The sequence below is a fragment of the Brassica rapa genome, chromosome A01 (genome assembly GCF_000309985.2).
Source record: "Brassica rapa cultivar Chiifu-401-42 chromosome A01, CAAS_Brap_v3.01, whole genome shotgun sequence".
In the NCBI taxonomy this organism is placed as follows: Eukaryota; Viridiplantae; Streptophyta; class Magnoliopsida; order Brassicales; family Brassicaceae; genus Brassica; species Brassica rapa.
The window spans coordinates 7,850,215-7,868,039 of NC_024795.2; the positions used below are offsets into that span (position 1 = coordinate 7,850,215).

Genomic DNA, 17,825 nt, shown 5'->3' on the forward strand with positions numbered 1-17,825 from the left:
CAATATAACCAAAAGATCCAATGATTCTTCATAAAATCGGTCCACAGTTAATTCAGACCATGCAAACCAAAATTTACGATACTAAACCAAAGAAATCAATTTGAATACGGTTTAGGCTGTTCAATCTATTTAAACCACTCATAAGTCATAACCATATTAGTATCTAAAATAGATGAATGGTATTGACTTAACCAAAATTGTATGAAGAAAGCATTTTGGACTTTATTTATATAAAATAGATCAACGATTGATATGACTTATGAGCTAACTAAAATACTGTTTATGGTGTTCAAAATCCAGAAAAATTGTTTGAAATACACTAAGGGGGTGTATTCAATATAACATTTAAGGTGATTTGATTTCTAATGGAGTTTTAAATGATTTTAATAAATTGCAGAAATTTAGGTAGTTTTTGTTAAACCTCTAGAATATGACCTAAAACCATGAGATTTGGGTTTTAATTTTTTTAACTAAAAAACTTCACCCAAACACCTTAAAATCACTTGAAAACTTTAAAACTTCACAACTTAAAATATTTTCAATAACAATGAATTTTAGAGTACTCTACGAAATGTTAAGTTCAATAACAGTGGATTTTAAATGAGTTTTTAAAATTTATGTTTGAATAACAGTGGATTTGTCATTTTAATACATATCACCTAAAACTCTCAGTTGAATACACTTGAATACCACTTTTCATAAATACACAATTAAAAATATCATAACATTTGTGTTTATGTTTAGTAATTATTGTTTAGGGCTTTGTATTTATGGGTGTATTTGAGTTTGTAAACTTCTATAAATAATTTAGGAGGATTATTTTTGTCTTTTTCATAACAATTTAAATTATTTATGAAAATAATTATCATTTGAAAAGTAATGTTTAATTCAAGATAAAGTTTTTTTTCCTTTCAAAAATTATTGATTCATTTTGTATATTAAACTAAGTTTTATTCCATTGAGAAAAAAATATTCCAGGAAACTTCTAAATACTCAGTTAAACATTGACACTGTTGGTTGAATACTGCATGGAAAGAAAACATAATAGTACAAATCTATGAAAGATTAGCTTTGATCCAAAACTCCCATAACATTTAATTGCGGCACGCAAAGCTGCGGCTACATCCAATGAATTTCGGCCTGCCCAGCTATAGGCATGTCCACATACTAAGTCGAGAGCAGACTAAAGCAATTCACATCCAATTACGATTATAAAACTATGGAATCCAACACTTCATTTGGTGTTATATGAGTTGTTGGATTGAAATGGTGAGTGGGGGCTAAATTATTCATTGATGCTACTTAAATAAGTGATTAATGACTGTTGCGTGATCAAAAAAGTAGATTATTACTTATTAGTCAAATATAGTTGGCAAACCAAAAAATTTTAGTCTATGATTTCCGCTTAATCATCAGTTATTAAATCTAAGCTGGAAAAAGGTTCATATAAGTTGGAAAAAGTTGATCATAATCAGAATCTGCGTTTGGATGAATCAGATTGTACCCGACGAATCCTAATAGAAAAATTGAGATAATGGGTCGGTCATTTTATAAAAGGGATAATAAATTAGACGGCCATAAACTAATCTTGGAATCGGAAACACAAGTTGCAATGATATTAAACTATTGGCTATGAACTTAAAATCACATTAAAAATACAGATTGGAAAAATAATGGTTAACAGTTTAGATTATGACAACGGATGATGCATAGAGAGAGAATCTTCCGGCCAAGTAGGGATTGGTTTGCTGCTGGTCAAAATTCATTTTGTTTCCCAAAATCCCATGTGCACTTTCTCATTAGTCAAACTTAAAGATGTTTAAGATTGGAAATAGAATACCATTTAGTTTCCTAAACATTTGAGTCATACTGATACTGATCTTTTTTTCATTTCAGACATCCTTTTATCTCGGTTATAAAAATGATTTTTCAATTTATTCAAAGGTGAAATACTAATGATCTATGAATATAGGAGCTGGACAATGAGTATCATTGCATAAGAGCACATGTAATATAAGTGTGAAGATTGGTACGTAATATTTCTTCTCCTTTATGAGTATTGCATATATATATTCGGACTATATATAAGTAAATTTCTTAACGTTTTTATAATTTTTAATAATAATTATTCAATTTATATGGTGTCATCTTTGTGTTGTATGATTGAACCAGAAATTGTCCCATGACACCTTTTCGCTTGATAAGAAGGACGCCATTCCATTCGCTATGATGAGGAACTTCACCTTTATATAACTATAACAAAAGAGAAACGCATAAGCCAGAAAAGAATATTCATCATAGAATACAATAGAAAAGGTACTTTTAATTTCGGTAGAATATGTAATTGATAACTACGCATATTATATATCAAGTTCGTCATCCTAAATGGTGGTTTGAGACGATTATTGAAAGTGACAGTAGCATCGTCAAACCAATTTTATTTCCTGACATGCTGTTAACTTAACTAAAGAGGTGGTTTAATGTGATATACTTTGTTAGAAAATGATGATATATATCTTGGTTATGTAAGTTAAAAAAAAATATTGTAATACATATTCATCATCGACCTTGACGAAAAGACAGTATTGATCCAAGTAAGACATGTGTATGTATGACTTCGTTGGCCCTAGCAATTTGTTATCTGAAAAAAACTGATTTGCCATTATCTAGTTTCCCAGTTTTTCCTTTGTTTCAAACCGATGGTATATTATATTTGTCTATTCTAGATTCACTCTAAGTTCTTTTTAATAACTACGATTAATTCTACGTACCGAAAGAGTTGAATGGAACGATTAATTACACCGAAAGCATATTACTACATAGGTTATATGACTTTGTAAAAAGTCTATACTCTAATAGTATTCCTATTTGAAGTATGTTTTCTTGTAAATATGTTCACTCGTGAGAGTTGCATGTGAGCTTTATAAGTATTTAACAAACTTTCGAACGTATCCTCACAAAGGCTAGTTACGAAGTTAACAATATAGATGCCTTCAAAATTATATTGTAGGTTACGGTCGTTACAGAAGCATGATGAACACTGAATTATTCAAAAATGATTGATCGCTAGATTACTACAAATTAAATAAATGATCGGTGACCGTGTTCGAAGGGAGAAGAAGAGCGAGCCAGCACGCAGTTTGCAAACCTCACGTGCGTAAGCCTTCTTGCAAGATTCTTCTTAGGCCAACATTATCAGTTAGTCCCTTAAGGGTCCCTAAGGAGGGGGAGGGGCCACAAAACATCAGGACCGAGGAAAAAAGAAGAGAAAAAGTTCTTAAATAAGGGACAAATGAGGTGAGTCCTTGTGAATCCTTGTACTATTCATTTGGGGACCTTCATCTGGGGACATATTGATAATGTTGCCCTTAAATGTTTCTACATGCTACTCCTACGTTGCTACTCCTGTCGTTTACACATTCACCCATTCAACTACTCGCCGTCTCACCTTCGTCACAAAGTCATTTCTATTTCCTTTTTTTTTTAATAATCTTTTACTCATTTATCTATTCATATAGTAGGCTTAGAGTCGCTGATACGTTTTGACAAATTTCATTAAATTATTTTCAAAAAATCATTAGCCAGTAATTAAACGTTTTGTAGAAGACTAGTGATATCTGAGAACTATGCAAGATTTTGACGGAAAGTACTATGTGAGATCTGAACGTTAACTAATTATTAATTTATTTTTGTATAAATATTTTAGTTTTCAATTTAATTATAAAATTATTTTGACAAGTTATAAAAATTAGATATGTAAGAAATAAAATTAGACAAATTTGTAAATTTTCACTTATCTTATTGTTAAAATTGACATATTTATACTAATTTATATCGAATTAGACCAAATTAAATTGATTTAATATGATTTAACCGATTTATAAATTAGATTTAAAGAAAATTGTTTTGGTTATAATTTGCCTTACACCGATTTTTACAACATTGGTTATTTCATTATTCCATAACTTTAAAATTTTCCTCTACAGTATAAAACTATCGTTTCGGTCACTACCAAGGCCGGCGTTTATTCCGAGATTGATATTGGGAAAATTATTAACTACACACGCTAAGAAAGTATGATTTGTTTAATAGAGGTTAGTAAATGAGGTTAGAATAATGAGTTAATGAGTGACACCAAGTGTACAACTAGACATCACGATTGTATAATTGTCTCCTACAAGTGAGTCAAAGCTTAGGCTTTTGACCGTAAATATTTGCCTTCGACGACAATCTATTCCATTTTGGTTCCCTTCATTTGTTTTGCTGTACAAAACTAAGCATTGGTAATTGATTAGTAAACTCTTATTGAGCTCGTTAACTGAAATTCAGTCATGGAAAATACGAAATAAACCATTAATTTATACCGAGTCAGAAACTGACAGCTGTTTAATTTATTTGAGTATTCAATTAGAGTTTGACGCAAATCTCTTCATAAATTATTCATCAAGGTAAAATAATTTTAAAATGGTAATTATCAAAAGCCAAATGATAGCGCTCTAAACAGATATAACAAATCAAACCATACAAAAGGTTGATGATTTATTTCCCATTACACCAGTTTTAACTTCCGTTGAATATCTTTTTCAAATTTAGTTACTACTTGTTTCATAAGTATCACTTAAACATCTTTTATGTTTACTAAAAAATGATTGCGATGTACTTATGTTTTCATTAACTACAACTAGTTAACCAATAATATTTAAAATAAATTTATTTATTTTTTTTATTTTTTTATCAAAAAAAAAGAATATTAATAAGATCAATGCATTGTGCAATTAATATTTAACTGAAAATAATTATAAATTGCATTGAAATTATAGAATGATATTTTTTTATGCAACAAAAAAAAATATTAAAATAATACTTATTTAGAAAAAGAAAGAATATATTTTTCTATTTGACCTTAGTATATCAAAAGTTTTTTAAAGAAAAGTCTTGTTGTTTCGGAAATTGTTTTTGTGACAAAAAAACACTATTTAGGACGATTCAAATATTTAAAGATGATTTTAGAAAGAGTCACCAAAAAAAAATCACCTTTATTATAAAATATATATTTTATTTAATGGTAGATTTTCTTATATTTTAGATGTTGATTTAATTGGTAGTTCACTTTCGGAATCTCTTGTTTTAAATATATCTTTTGAAAGTATGTAATTGTGGTTTTTATATGAAGTGTTTTTAATGTTTTGCAGTATTTTCTGGTGTCCATTTTTAACTTCTTCAAAGTACAGTAAGTTTTTTTTTTAAAGCTAAAGTTTTGTTACATTACTATTCTACGTTTAAAACAAGAATTAATATTGTAGTTGCACCCAAGAAAATCAAGAATTAATATTGTTGACTAATACTCCTTCTGTTTCAAAATACATGAAGTTTTAAGATTATGCACAATTATTAAGAAACTTATTTTTTATCTTAAAAATATCATTAAAATATAAATTAAAAGTTATTCAACCAATCACAAAACAGACTACAAAATATCATTGGCTACACAGTTTTTGATAAAGTGAAAAAATGCATTGATATATGAAAGCATCATCTATTTTGAAACATCAAAAACTCCCTAAAATATCATTTATTTTGAAACGGATGGAGTATTAATAATGAAAACCCTTTAACAAAAAAAATTGTTGACAAATAATAAAAAGTAATATATTATACTATGGAACTAGACCTACCCGTCTTCCACCGCGAAATTATTTAAAACAAGAAGAGAGTACAGAGAAAAACGATTACCGATCGTTTAGGTAAAAAGTGATATCTACTTTTTTAACCTCATCAATAAAAAGTTGACTATAAATAAACAACATTACTATTTCCTCTCATATCTCTCCCTTGCCAGACGGCGTTGCCTTACAAAATCCTGACAAGAGAAACAGAAGGAGAGCTTTCAGACCATATATTATTTTACCATTCTACCCTTCATAACTGATAACTGCAAACACGGTTTTGTCTTCTTCATCCTTCTTTGTTTTACATTTGTAATTAGTAGTAACATAAAATAAAACTCCGACGAAGAGATAAATGATCGACACTGGAAGATACCTTATCGGCACCGCCGGTGTTAGCGGCTTCGGCTCGAAATCCACCGCCGATGAGGTAACCGAGAACTGCGACCTTCGTTCCACAACAGCGATAATCACCGGTGAGTTTTATTTTTCAGTTTTCCGGTGACTTGCGTCGTTGGAAAATTTTCTCATTGTCTGTTGTTGCTTTGGTGAAGGTGCGACGTCGGGGATCGGAGCAGAGACGGCGAGAGTGCTGGCGAAACGTGGAGCGAGGTTGATATTTCCGGCGAGGAACGTGAAAGCGGCGGAGGAAGCGAAAGGGAGGATCGTCTCTGAGTTTCCGGGGACGGAGATCGTCGTAATGGAGCTTGATCTCAGCTCTATGTCTTCCGTACGGAGCTTCGTCGCCGGTTTTGAATCTCTCCATCTGCCTCTCAACCTTCTCATGTAAGACTCAACTCGTTTTAAAACTATTTTTTCATAATGAAGTTTGTGTGTATAATTGCTTGATACTAACCATGTTTAATTACGTTTTGTAATATTTTTCTCCGAAAATCAAAATAAACTATTTGCATGTAAATATATTTATACAGACATACGTGCAAAAACATAACTTAATTAACTATGATCATCCGTTCTTAATCTTTATTTGATTTATGTACTTTCTTCTCTGAATTTTTTTTTTTTAAATACGCAAATGTGGAATCAGAAACAACGCAGGCAGATTGGCACATGAACATGCAATATCAGAAGATGGGATCGAGATGACCTTTGCCACTAATTATCTTGGTAATGTAATTGTTTTCTTTATTATGATTTCCACACTATATGACAGATATTAATTAGGCATTACACAATATTATCTCCTTTTGTTAATAGCCGATCTTAATCATTTTAATTGCAGGCCATTTTCTCTTGACCAACCTGTTACTGAAGAAGATGATCCAAACGGCAGAAGAAACCGGAGTTCAAGGAAGGATCGTTAATGTCACGTCCGGTATTCACGGTTGGTTTACCGGCGACTTGATTGAATATCTCCGGCTTATTTCCCAACCTAAGTGGTATGTTTCCCTCTTTAGTTTCCGGCATCAAGAGGCATAACTGTTCCATAGAAGCATAACATTTCAAAACTTTAAATGATATAGTAGTAGGCCAAACATGTTAGTATGACATCTACAATCACATAAGTGTCCAATAGGTAGAACTATAGTAAATCAGAGAGTAGGCTTGGTGTTGCTGGATTTACCTTTTTACCAAAGGAAAAAGCTGCATAGATTTTAAAATTTTGACTGATGAGTGACGAGTAAGTTGATGGCAGGGGTAATAAATGTGAAAAGGAGGTAAGAAGTTTTGACATTTTGACATATAATAGTAACTTTATTTTTATTTTTTTTGTATGTTGGGGTTGATGATCGAATAGTCAATTCGATGCGACACGTGCGTATGCTCTCTCGAAGCTTGCCAACGTTTTGCATACCAAGGAGCTCTCTTCTAGACTCCAGGTCTCTTTCTCTCCTTCCTCTCTTTCTCTCACCCTTATTTTCATTCTCCAATTAATTTCACTTTCACCTCCCCCCCCCAAAATTAATAATTCTAACTAAAACCATTATGGTATAAATTAATAATAGTGGTTCTATTTCTGAAAATCTTTTTCAAAAAGTGTTTATTGATTTATTCTGAGTGTGAATTAAAGGTGAAAGGTATGAGAGAAGAGGACAACAAGAAACCTAGATTACTGTGATTTGTATTCTAACTAATTATATGAAATTAGTTAGTTAAGCTTTGACTATTGACCATAGTTTAGGATTAAGACAATCATGTGGGCCTTTTAAATAGAATGATTACATTTTATTATTAAAAATTAATAGAAAAGGAGAAAATTGCAGAAAATTGGAGCGAACGTGACGGTTAACTGCGTACACCCAGGGGTTGTAAAAACCCGGTTAACAAGAGACCGGGAAGGCTTATTGACAGGTTGGTTTATCTCAATTCCCCACCCCCTCTTATTAATATTGGCTTATCTTGAATAAATAATCATAAACAATTGAGATTCCTAATTATGTCTAAATGATTTTCCTTTGTCTTTTCCTACTCAGATCTCGTCTTCTTCCTGACATCCAAGCTTCTTAAGACCGTTCCTCAAGTAATACATTGTTTTTTATATATAACTGTAATTGATATAACATAATCTGTGGTGGATATGTTATCTTTTGTGTTTGTTAATTTATGTGGTACGTTTGTTTAATTTTTGGCATGTGATTAGGCAGCAGCAACGACGTGTTATGTGGCAACGAATCCAAGGTTGGTGAATGTATCGGGAAAGTACTTTACGGACTGCAATGAAACGACACCGTCTGGACTCGGATCTAACTCCTCGGAAGCTACCAAGTTATGGGCTGCTTCTGAGATTCTGGTAACTCAACATCCGAAGGCCGCTTTCGACCCATTTAGCTAAAGAAAAACTGAACTAAATATCTTATTTTATATTCCCGTAGGAAAAAGATATAAATCTAATTAGCTAAGAAAAAATATTATGAAGTTCAGTTAATCCTCCGAACTTATACTGGTATCAATCTCTTAACCATATGTAGATGATATATATACTAGTTTTCTATTCTATAGTACTAATGCGAAACTGATGTACTTTATATAGTATTTGTTTATACTAATCTAAATGATATGAAAATTAATATACTGAACTTCTTTTTCATAGTTCTTTTTTCTTTGATTAATTAAAGAAAGAAATCATATATGATGTAAAGCTCAACTTGGGCTATTATACTAGCCTTAATATATTAAAAGATAAGTGGAAAATCATATAATGTCAATCATTAGTTTTCGAAAGTGCTCCGAAGTTATGCTCATAGTTTGATTGACATAATTCTTGTGATTAACACATTTGGACTGATCTGATAGATCTCTCTTTCATTTTACTAAAATAATCTTTTTGACATTGACTATTTCGTATGTCCATGTGAGGTACCAAAAAAAAGCCCTGGCTTTCCCATCACTTTTGGTAGTACGTGGGTGTGATATTATTTGAATGTTGATTTATAATAATATTTGTTTATACAAAACTATACTATTTGATTATAAAGCCTAAACAAAATATGGATGTGGTTGAAGAAATTAACAAAAGAAAGAAAAATTAAAAAAAAAACAAGATGTAAAGGGGGAGAAAAATATAGATGAGAATCGGTCAGATTAGGGACTTCAAGATTTAGGTCCATATAAAATGACGCATGATAATACTTTTACGCATGTGTCTCCATCTCTTTTCTTTTTCTTTCTATAAAAGAGACCCTACTAACATGCGCCAGGGGTTTTCACTTCTTAAAAAGACACTCTCGTGCGTCATCAAATTGCTCTGTCCTTATCGAGTTTTAATCATTACAAAAATTAAAGAAGAAAAGGGCGAAGGTTGGTTCAAAAAAGAGAGAGAGCTTCCAACTTAAACAATGCACGTACAAAATGTACACACTCAGTTAGTTATAAGACCACCTTAGTGTTATGATATTCAGGCAAACATGTAAATGTGCGTGAGTTTTTATCATTGTTCACGTATTTTAAGTGTATGTGTATGTACTACGTAGTAGCTTGCGCAATGCACGGGTGCTTGTGCTTAATCCAGATTGGTTGATCTTTCATTTTTTTGTACTATTGGGTATTTTATTCGTTGATTTGCTTGGTCGTAAAATGAAGAGAAATTGGGAACCCCCCTATTATTCGAAACTTAAGTTTTGGGCTGATCTATAAAACACTATTTCCTAACCTAGGTGGCTATAATCTATTATGGGCTTAAGGACTAATATTTAGTAAACTATTACAAGCCCAATGAGTATTAAACCGTTGTGGATTCATTTTCTCCAAGCTACCGTCGTAATAATATCAAGATGATTACGGATTATAGAACTCTCTACAGAAAATGGACTCGTGGAATTAATCTTTTCCTCATTACGCTGATAGTAATAACCGATTTACGCTAACCAGCACAAATATGATACACTATATACAAACTCTCAAATTTTAATAGAATCTTACAAGTACAGAATCCATATCTCCCAGTTAAAGTGTCTTGTTTTGAAAGAACGCTATGATATTACGATATAGGACCATAAATTGTGGAAGAGAACATCTAGAAACATATAAAAGATCATGTAGACTAGTTGCACGAAACCCACAAAGCCGGCCTTGGAATTTTGGAGGCTATAGACGGTTTATAAAAGATTTCTATAATTTGAGGACTTAAATTTTTTATACAAATTTAGAAACTTATTTATATATAATTTTTTTCAAAAAATTTGAAGGTTCGAGGCGAATTTTTCATCCGACTTGTCTTATCCGACTTAGACAAAGACCGGTCCTATTAGTGAGTACACCATGACCGGCATAAAAAAATCTGGAAACATAGTTCCCATGTACCCATATCCGATCTATACGAGCTATCAAACATTTTATATAATCCAACTGAAAAGGCATAGCTTAGCTCCAAGTATTCAACAAAGAAGATACACAGGTAAAAGTTATGATGTTGAGGATTTGCATTTGGATAACAAGTTGTTCAGGTGCGGGTTTGTCCACAAGCGCTGACATGGACCGCACTTTCAAATATGCTATCCACGCACTTCATGGGACCCAAAAGTAAATCCAACGGTTCAGATTCGGTGGACCTTTTCGTCGGCCAGAATTATCAGCAAAGGCACGCGTATGAGGAAACGCGGGACCCAACTCCACCGGCCACAATTCGTAATTACCGTTCATTAATCAGCACCGGTCAACTCAAGTTACGACACTTGTCACCATCTATGATACTGATTTAACAATTGAAATTAATATTTTATTTACCGCATAAGTTAATTTAATTGGAGGTGTTTAAAAAAAAGAGAAGTTAATTTAATTGGAGCAAAAGATAATTTTAATTTGACAACAAATTTAAGGAAGAAAATTTATACTGGATACTAATTTTATTGTAGTAATTACCCTTTGATTTAATGTATTTGGTAACTTCATTGGTGATGAGAATATAACAAATACTGAAATAAGAGAGCGTGGAACATGGAGTGAAGGAAATTAGGTGTTCCTGAGCTGTTTTGTACACTTAGATAGCTCACGTGGCGATGACACACAGGCCATGTTAATCTGGGACCCCGACTAATCGAACACACTGTCATGATTACCGTCCTTGGGAGTAGATGGGGACTGTCCAATGAAATCGGTTTTAACTCGTGCGATACAGGTTATTATAGCCTAATTGGAATCTTAAGACACACGTGAAAGACGGATAATAATAAGTGTATGAATAACACATATGAGCTTTTTAATCTGGGGCATGTGAAACCTTTAAGGGCGTATTTGGCTCTATATTCTTAACATTCTACACATAATATTTGTGTTTTTAATTATTTGTACGCAAGTGTCAAGAAGGATGTTGTATGAAATGTGTTCATTTTGTTTTGTTTGATTTTAAAAATAAAGTCTATTCGTCAGTGGATGGTCAACTTATTATGTACTTGAGTTTTAATTCCACCGTACAATTATGATACTAATAAATAAACTTTATATCGTGATAAAAAGTTTATACCTTTTATAGCTCTTAGAACTTTTTTAAAAAATTCTTGAGTTTGATAATTGTTTTATAAAGATAGTTCTTCTAACACGATAGTTAGAAAAGAATGACACAGAAATCTCCATGCATAACGCTTTTGCCTTTAAAAAGAAAGAAAAAATATTAGATGATAAAACAAAATTACAGTAGAGAAAAAGTATTACATTCTGTTATGCTATGATGCAGCATACTAGTTGCACTGATGCATTGTACTTGTAAAGTAATATGCTACTAGAAATTGATCCGTGCGACCGAACAGATGTTTATGTAACGATTTATGTATATCATATATTTTGTTACTGTATCGTGTTATATATATATATATTTATTAAATATCAGTTGGAACAGTTATGTAACTATACAAAAAGATTGGATGTTTTATATATATATATATATATATATATTAATATACTATGTTAGATCAAATTTATATTGACATTTATTTCATATTTAATTGTATGATTGAAATGTATTATTAGTATATTATGTGTTTGGATTAAACTAAAAATAAGTTACAACTATTCTAAAAATCCAATTGGACGGGACATAAATTGACCCGTCTATTTTAACTAAAATCATGGGAATAAAGTTAATTTTATATTCAAAATATGAAGGTGACATTGATGGAATATTCATTTTTTATTAAAAAAATTGATGATAATATTCCAAAAATTTATAATAAAGAAGTTTAAAACATAAATGAATTACGTCTAATATATATGCACAATATTTTATTGGAAAGTTATAGTAATAAACATTAATTTTGTTTATATATGGTAATGTATACATATTATAAGACCAAAAGCGTGGAAGCTACCTTTTAAATTATTTTTCATAGTTTATGTTGTTTTTAATATTTGTTTCAATAGTTTGTTAATATAGGTGTATTTTAAAGTTGATTTAATTACATTTAACTCAGATTTATTTAAGGAAAAAACATTAATATAACTGAAAAAGACAAGCATTAACATAGATAATTCAATTTAATGCTCAGTGGCATGGAAGTGTAATTAAATTTAAAAACAAAAGAGTATTTTTAATGGGTACTTCTCTTTTAATAATATAAAAATGTAATGTCACTTAGATATTTTCACATATACTAAAAAATTGATTATAATACATTTATGTTTTTATTAATGTTATCTATTTAATCAATATATTTTAAATAAATATATTTATTTATAAGATTAGTATATTTTACAATTAATATTGAGTTGTAAATAAATATAAATCGTATTAGAATTATAAAATGATATTTTTTTTGTAACAAAAAAATATTAAGTGACATTTAATATGAAACATATAGAGTATGTCGTAATAAACATATATTCAAGCAATATCATAGTTTTAGTCATCAAAAAAGTAAGTACGTGGTCTTGTACTTAAGATCACTATTTCAATTTTATTTAAGATGCGTGATTTACAATTAAATGTCCAGAATTTTCGATCATTAATTATATTTTTGATTAAACATTTTGCAGAACCTTTATTTCCTGATAACTTTCTTAAAACTATAATAAAGAAAATTTTCGGTACAAAACCCGCTTTCAGTCATTTTACTATGAAAAAAAACAGTCGGCTTTTGAAACAACAGAAGAAAACTATTACACTTTTAAGCTCAGGCATTTAAATCAAACGAGAAAAATTTAAGCATAGTTGATATCGTTGTGGACGTTAAGACTTTAAGATCCAGTACCTACTAATGACCAAAAATTCAATCTGACTGGGGTTATCAAATTTGAAAATTCTCGACAACTGACAGACAAACAAATCTAATATTACTACACAATCCTTTTACAGAAAAAAAAATATTACTACACAATTAGAAGTTGGAAGTTGACGCGGTATCAAATTAATAATACACAGTCAAAATATTTCCAAAAGCAGAAGAGCCGTATGTTGCATGTCAATAGGATTTACGCAACTTGTTTATTAGGCTTAATTAACGCGTTGAAATGTTTATATATTAAAACATCTTTACAATAAAAGTCTACTCTAAGTATAAATAAGTAATTTAGAAAGTAATAACATGATAAAAAGACAATAATCAATTACCGAAATCCGAACGTTTATAAAATTAGCCAAGCTAAATTGTAATTTAGACGATATATAATATCGCTTCAACAGTGTAATATTTTGTTCTAATGCAAAATTCGAAGCTAAAAAGTTTAGCGCGTCTAAATTCCTTTTTCCAACCGACTTATAACTCTTAAAATGTCATTTTAAATTTGATGTTCATCCGTTGTTAAACTAACGCAATAGTTTTTTTTTTCAAAAAAAACTATTGCGTTAGTTTAACAACGGGTGAACATCAAATTTAAAATTCAATATCACAATATATCTAAACTGAATATCACAAATTTAAGGATAAATTTTGAAGTTATAACGTTTTATGGCGGAACTACAATACAATTTTATTACAAATATGCTACGAAATAATTTTTTTAACATAAATGCTACAAAATAGATAATTAGTGATATTCCTTCAATAGTTTTTGTTTGTTTGTTTTTGTTTTTTTTTTTTTGCTAAATTGTAAATATCATTAAGAATTTAATGAAGATCCGGTTACAAGTGATTGAAACCAAGATTTGCTTTCCAGCCGATCAGGTTTAAGAGGCCGCAAAAAGTTTAAAAAAACCCCAAAAAACCTAAATTATTAACAACAAACAACCAATAATGGCTACTTGAAGTTAATATTACATTGTAGCACAAAGACAACCATATTGAGCTCCTATACCAAAGCACTTCTTAATCTACTGGTTTGAAGCAGCGATCAAGAGAAGAAGGCGAGTTCGATCGAGCCTCACCGAAGTGGCTCCTAGCAGGCATCGACAGAAGCGCCTGGCTCACGCCCCGGAGCTCCGCTGGAGGAGGACGTCGACAGAGAAAAGCCCAAGTTAACACAGAAGAAAGCCAGAATGTAAGCCTACACTCCCACCACTGAAGATGAAGAGCATGGTCAAGCGTAGACGGTCGTTTAACCCCTCATTCCGCTACGCGACACAGAGGATGCGGCGGAGAGAGCAAGTTACATATCAGCTATCTGCCGGGAGCTTTGGAACGGGAATTGAAGCACTGAAGGAGAAAAATACTCCTTGAAGTAGGTGACCTGATGGCAAAATAGAGCTTCACTTTTCCCGCAAGAAACGTCGACACGAAGGGTTGTCCTCAAGACCCTATTAGTAGACGATGAGAGCAGAGAGGAGAAGCCCACTTTTCACTGAGATACACCATGGGGGTCGTCATTCGAGCTAAAGAAACAGAGGACCTCGGTGGTGCGCCTCACAACCACCCTTCACTCAGAGAGAGAGGAGGAGCTCTACGTAGACCCTGGAAACTGCCCACTAGAATAGACCGGCTGGGGCGAGACGGCGAAGCAGAAGCGAGACGGCACGACTCGTCGAAGCTTCTGGCGGATCTCGGATCTTAGATTTGACCCAAATCCAAGCGCAATCGGCGACTAGAAACAGATCCAGGGCTCCCAGAGCTATCACCGACCTATCACGCCTCGCTGGTGGTCCAGAGGAAACAAAGACCCTTTGATTCCAGTTATTTCCGGCGGAAGAGACCCCATCGGACCCAGACATACCAAGCAAAGAGGAGAGACAAGGAGAAGATAACAGAGGGTGAAGGCGATGAAACACAATAACAAGTTGACGGGGAAGAGGGAGACCGTCGACGGAGGTGCCGTCGGTCGCCTGAGAGTGAAAAAAGTGAAGCGGCGGCTTAGGGTTTTCGATTTGGGGAAGGAGAGACCAAAGGGAGAATTTCACTTCTCTCTCCTCTCTCTAACGAGTTTTTTTTTTTTTTTTTTTTTTTTTTTTTTTTTACTAACGTTTTTTTGTTTGTTTTTGACAACTTCATTTTTGGACCTGTTGCCCGCAGTGAAAAGCACCATTATGATCTATCCTCCCTACATTCTCAAGTATCATCTTATTCCAAATAACATAAATAACACATATTTACACCTATTGTAAGACCCATAGGGTGAATATAAATATAAGCCTACACATACATGCATACACTATATATGTACGCGTATTAAAGTATCTATTTTTCAGTACGACAAAGATTCCCACTCGGAATGTTTTGGTAATTTATATTAGACAATTTGGTCCCTCTCTCTATCTCTACCATAAAGCAACTGTGATCAGACAAGCATATACAAAGAAGTTCCTCATTCAAAAAAAGATTTCTCAGCGATCAAAACCCCCTCTCTCTTCACCAACAAAAGAATCTAACTTTTTTTCTTTCAAATCTATAGTTAAACAAAATATCAGGTTTTGTTTCTGCCGATCGGAGGAAGCTCAACTATGGATACGGCTCAATGGCCACAGGTATATACATAATATATATTCATTTCTCGTACAAATCAATATGTATGTGTTGATGTAGATTAAACAATTGATTCATCTAGACTCAGTACTTGATTTAATAACTTAAGAGTTTAATATTTTGGATCTTCTTCTTTTATTGTCTCTCTTCAACACTTATATATGTTTTTCACTTTACCCTTTATTAATTTGCCTTTTCTTTTATGTTTTTGGTTAAAGCCTTTCTCAAATATTCCAATCATTTATCTCTTGATGAAATACCATTGATTTTTTCATAATTAAATCATATATATGTTAATTATGTCTTTACATATATATGTATTGAGTTTTGAGCTAATGGTTGGAAGAATTGCTTTTTGGTGATTTTGATAAGCAGGAGATGGTAGTGAAGCCCTTGGAAGAAATAGTAACAAACACATGCCCAAAGCCGCAATCTGCCCAGACGCAGCAGCCATCATCGGTTGGGGCGGGGGGAGGAGCTGAGAGGAAGGCAAGGCCAGAAAAGGACCAAGCTGTAAACTGCCCAAGATGTAACTCAATCAACACAAAGTTTTGTTACTACAACAATTATAGCTTGACGCAGCCAAGATTCTTCTGCAAAGGTTGTAGAAGGTATTGGACGGAAGGCGGTTCGCTTAGGAACATCCCTGTTGGTGGTGGCTCAAGAAAGAACAAGAGATCTCACTCTTCTTCAGTTTCTTCGTCTTCTGATATTAATAAAAATCACTCGGATTCTACACAACCAGCTACGAAAAAGCATCACTCTGATCACCACCACCTCATGAGCATGTCTCAACAAGGGCTGACTGGTCAAAACCCTAAATTCTTTGAGACAACTCAACAAGATCTCAATTTAGGTTTTCCACCACATGGGTTGATCAGGACCAATTTCACTGACCTCGTTCACAACATTGGGAACAACAACAAGAGCACTAACAATCCATTGCTCAGTTCTTCATCTTCTACCACGTCAGCTATGGCAGTTTCTTCTTTGGATCTCATAAGAAACAATACTAGTAATAATGGGAGTTCTTCATTCATGGGTTTTCCATTTCATAACCAAGATCCAACATCTGGAGGGTTTTCAATGCAAGATCATTACAAGCCTTGTAACTCAAACACCACACTGCTAGGGTTTTCATTGGATCATCATCATAATAATGGATTCCACGGAGGATTTCAAGAAGGAGAAGGAGGAGGAGAAGCTGGTGATGATGTGAATGGAAGGCATTTGTTTCCTTTTGAGGATTTGAAAGTGCCAGTTTCTTCTTCATCAGCAACAATTAATGTCGACATTAATGATAATCAGAAGCGAGCAAGTGGTGGTGATGCATCTGCTAATTCTGGTGGGTATTGGACTGGGATGTTGAGTGGAGGATCATGGTGCTAGATTTTCTCAGTTTGATGATGAAGATAGTACTATATCATTAATGGTTAATTATTGTTATTTATTTAATTAATCAATATGTTCTTAACTTCAGTTTAAATGTTCTTATTAGTGTTTTTTCGGGTTAATTTTGGAGTTAGCTTGGATTAAAGGATATAATCGAGGGTGCATGCATATCGAATGACTTTAATTTGTTTTGAATTTTTGTTATGGATCGTTAACACAGGTTATAAATGATACATTGGTTGGTCTTTGATGTTCCTTCTTTGATTATATTTTTCAGGTCTTTGTCCACTAATAATTCCAGACGTTATAACAAATTAATGCGAATTTTCTTTTTGCATATATATAGTGTAACCAATTATGTGCAGCAGCATAGTATGTCTTGATTGTTTTGGTCACGCAACGAATGGATGATGGTACTAATTAAATTAAAGAACAGGTATAATAAATTAAAAATTAAATTAATTAAAAGAGACAGGTAAGCTCTGAT

The 17,825-nt window shown here is 32.4% G+C and overlaps 2 protein-coding genes across 2 annotated transcripts; both read left to right on the plus strand.

Moving 5' to 3' along the window:
• The first annotated feature begins 196 nt into the window (after positions 1-196).
• LOC103861680 (short-chain dehydrogenase TIC 32 B, chloroplastic) lies at positions 197-12,304 on the plus strand. Its single transcript, XM_009139397.3, has 8 exons — positions 197-6,142; positions 6,221-6,452; positions 6,715-6,794; positions 6,910-7,066; positions 7,426-7,507; positions 7,892-7,979; positions 8,102-8,148; positions 8,269-12,304. Exons 1-8 carry the CDS (start codon positions 6,022-6,024, stop codon positions 8,458-8,460), a joined length of 999 nt encoding a protein of 332 aa, XP_009137645.2. The 5' UTR covers positions 197-6,021; the 3' UTR covers positions 8,461-12,304.
• Positions 12,305-14,813: 2,509 nt separating this feature from the next.
• LOC103861688 (dof zinc finger protein DOF4.6) lies at positions 14,814-17,585 on the plus strand. The gene is made up of 2 exons (XM_009139409.3): positions 14,814-15,948; positions 16,322-17,585. The coding sequence occupies exons 1-2, from the start codon at positions 15,925-15,927 to the stop codon at positions 17,333-17,335; spliced, it is 1,038 nt and encodes a 345-aa protein (XP_009137657.1). The 5' UTR covers positions 14,814-15,924; the 3' UTR covers positions 17,336-17,585.
• The last annotated feature ends 240 nt before the right edge of the window (positions 17,586-17,825 follow it).

Bases quoted from the DNA above. Each gene is read 5' to 3' on its own strand.
- LOC103861680 (XM_009139397.3), top strand. From the start codon at position 6,022: ATGATCGACACTGGAAGATACCTTATCGGCACCGCCGGTGTTAGCGGC. The intron at 6,453-6,714 runs GTAAGACTCAAC...ATGTGGAATCAG, and splicing joins CTGCCTCTCAACCTTCTCAT to AAACAACGCAGGCAGATTGG. The intron at 6,795-6,909 runs GTAATGTAATTG...TTTTAATTGCAG, and splicing joins CTTTGCCACTAATTATCTTG to GCCATTTTCTCTTGACCAAC.
- LOC103861688 (XM_009139409.3), top strand. From the start codon at position 15,925: ATGGATACGGCTCAATGGCCACAG. The intron at 15,949-16,321 runs GTATATACATAA...TTTGATAAGCAG, and splicing joins ATACGGCTCAATGGCCACAG to GAGATGGTAGTGAAGCCCTT.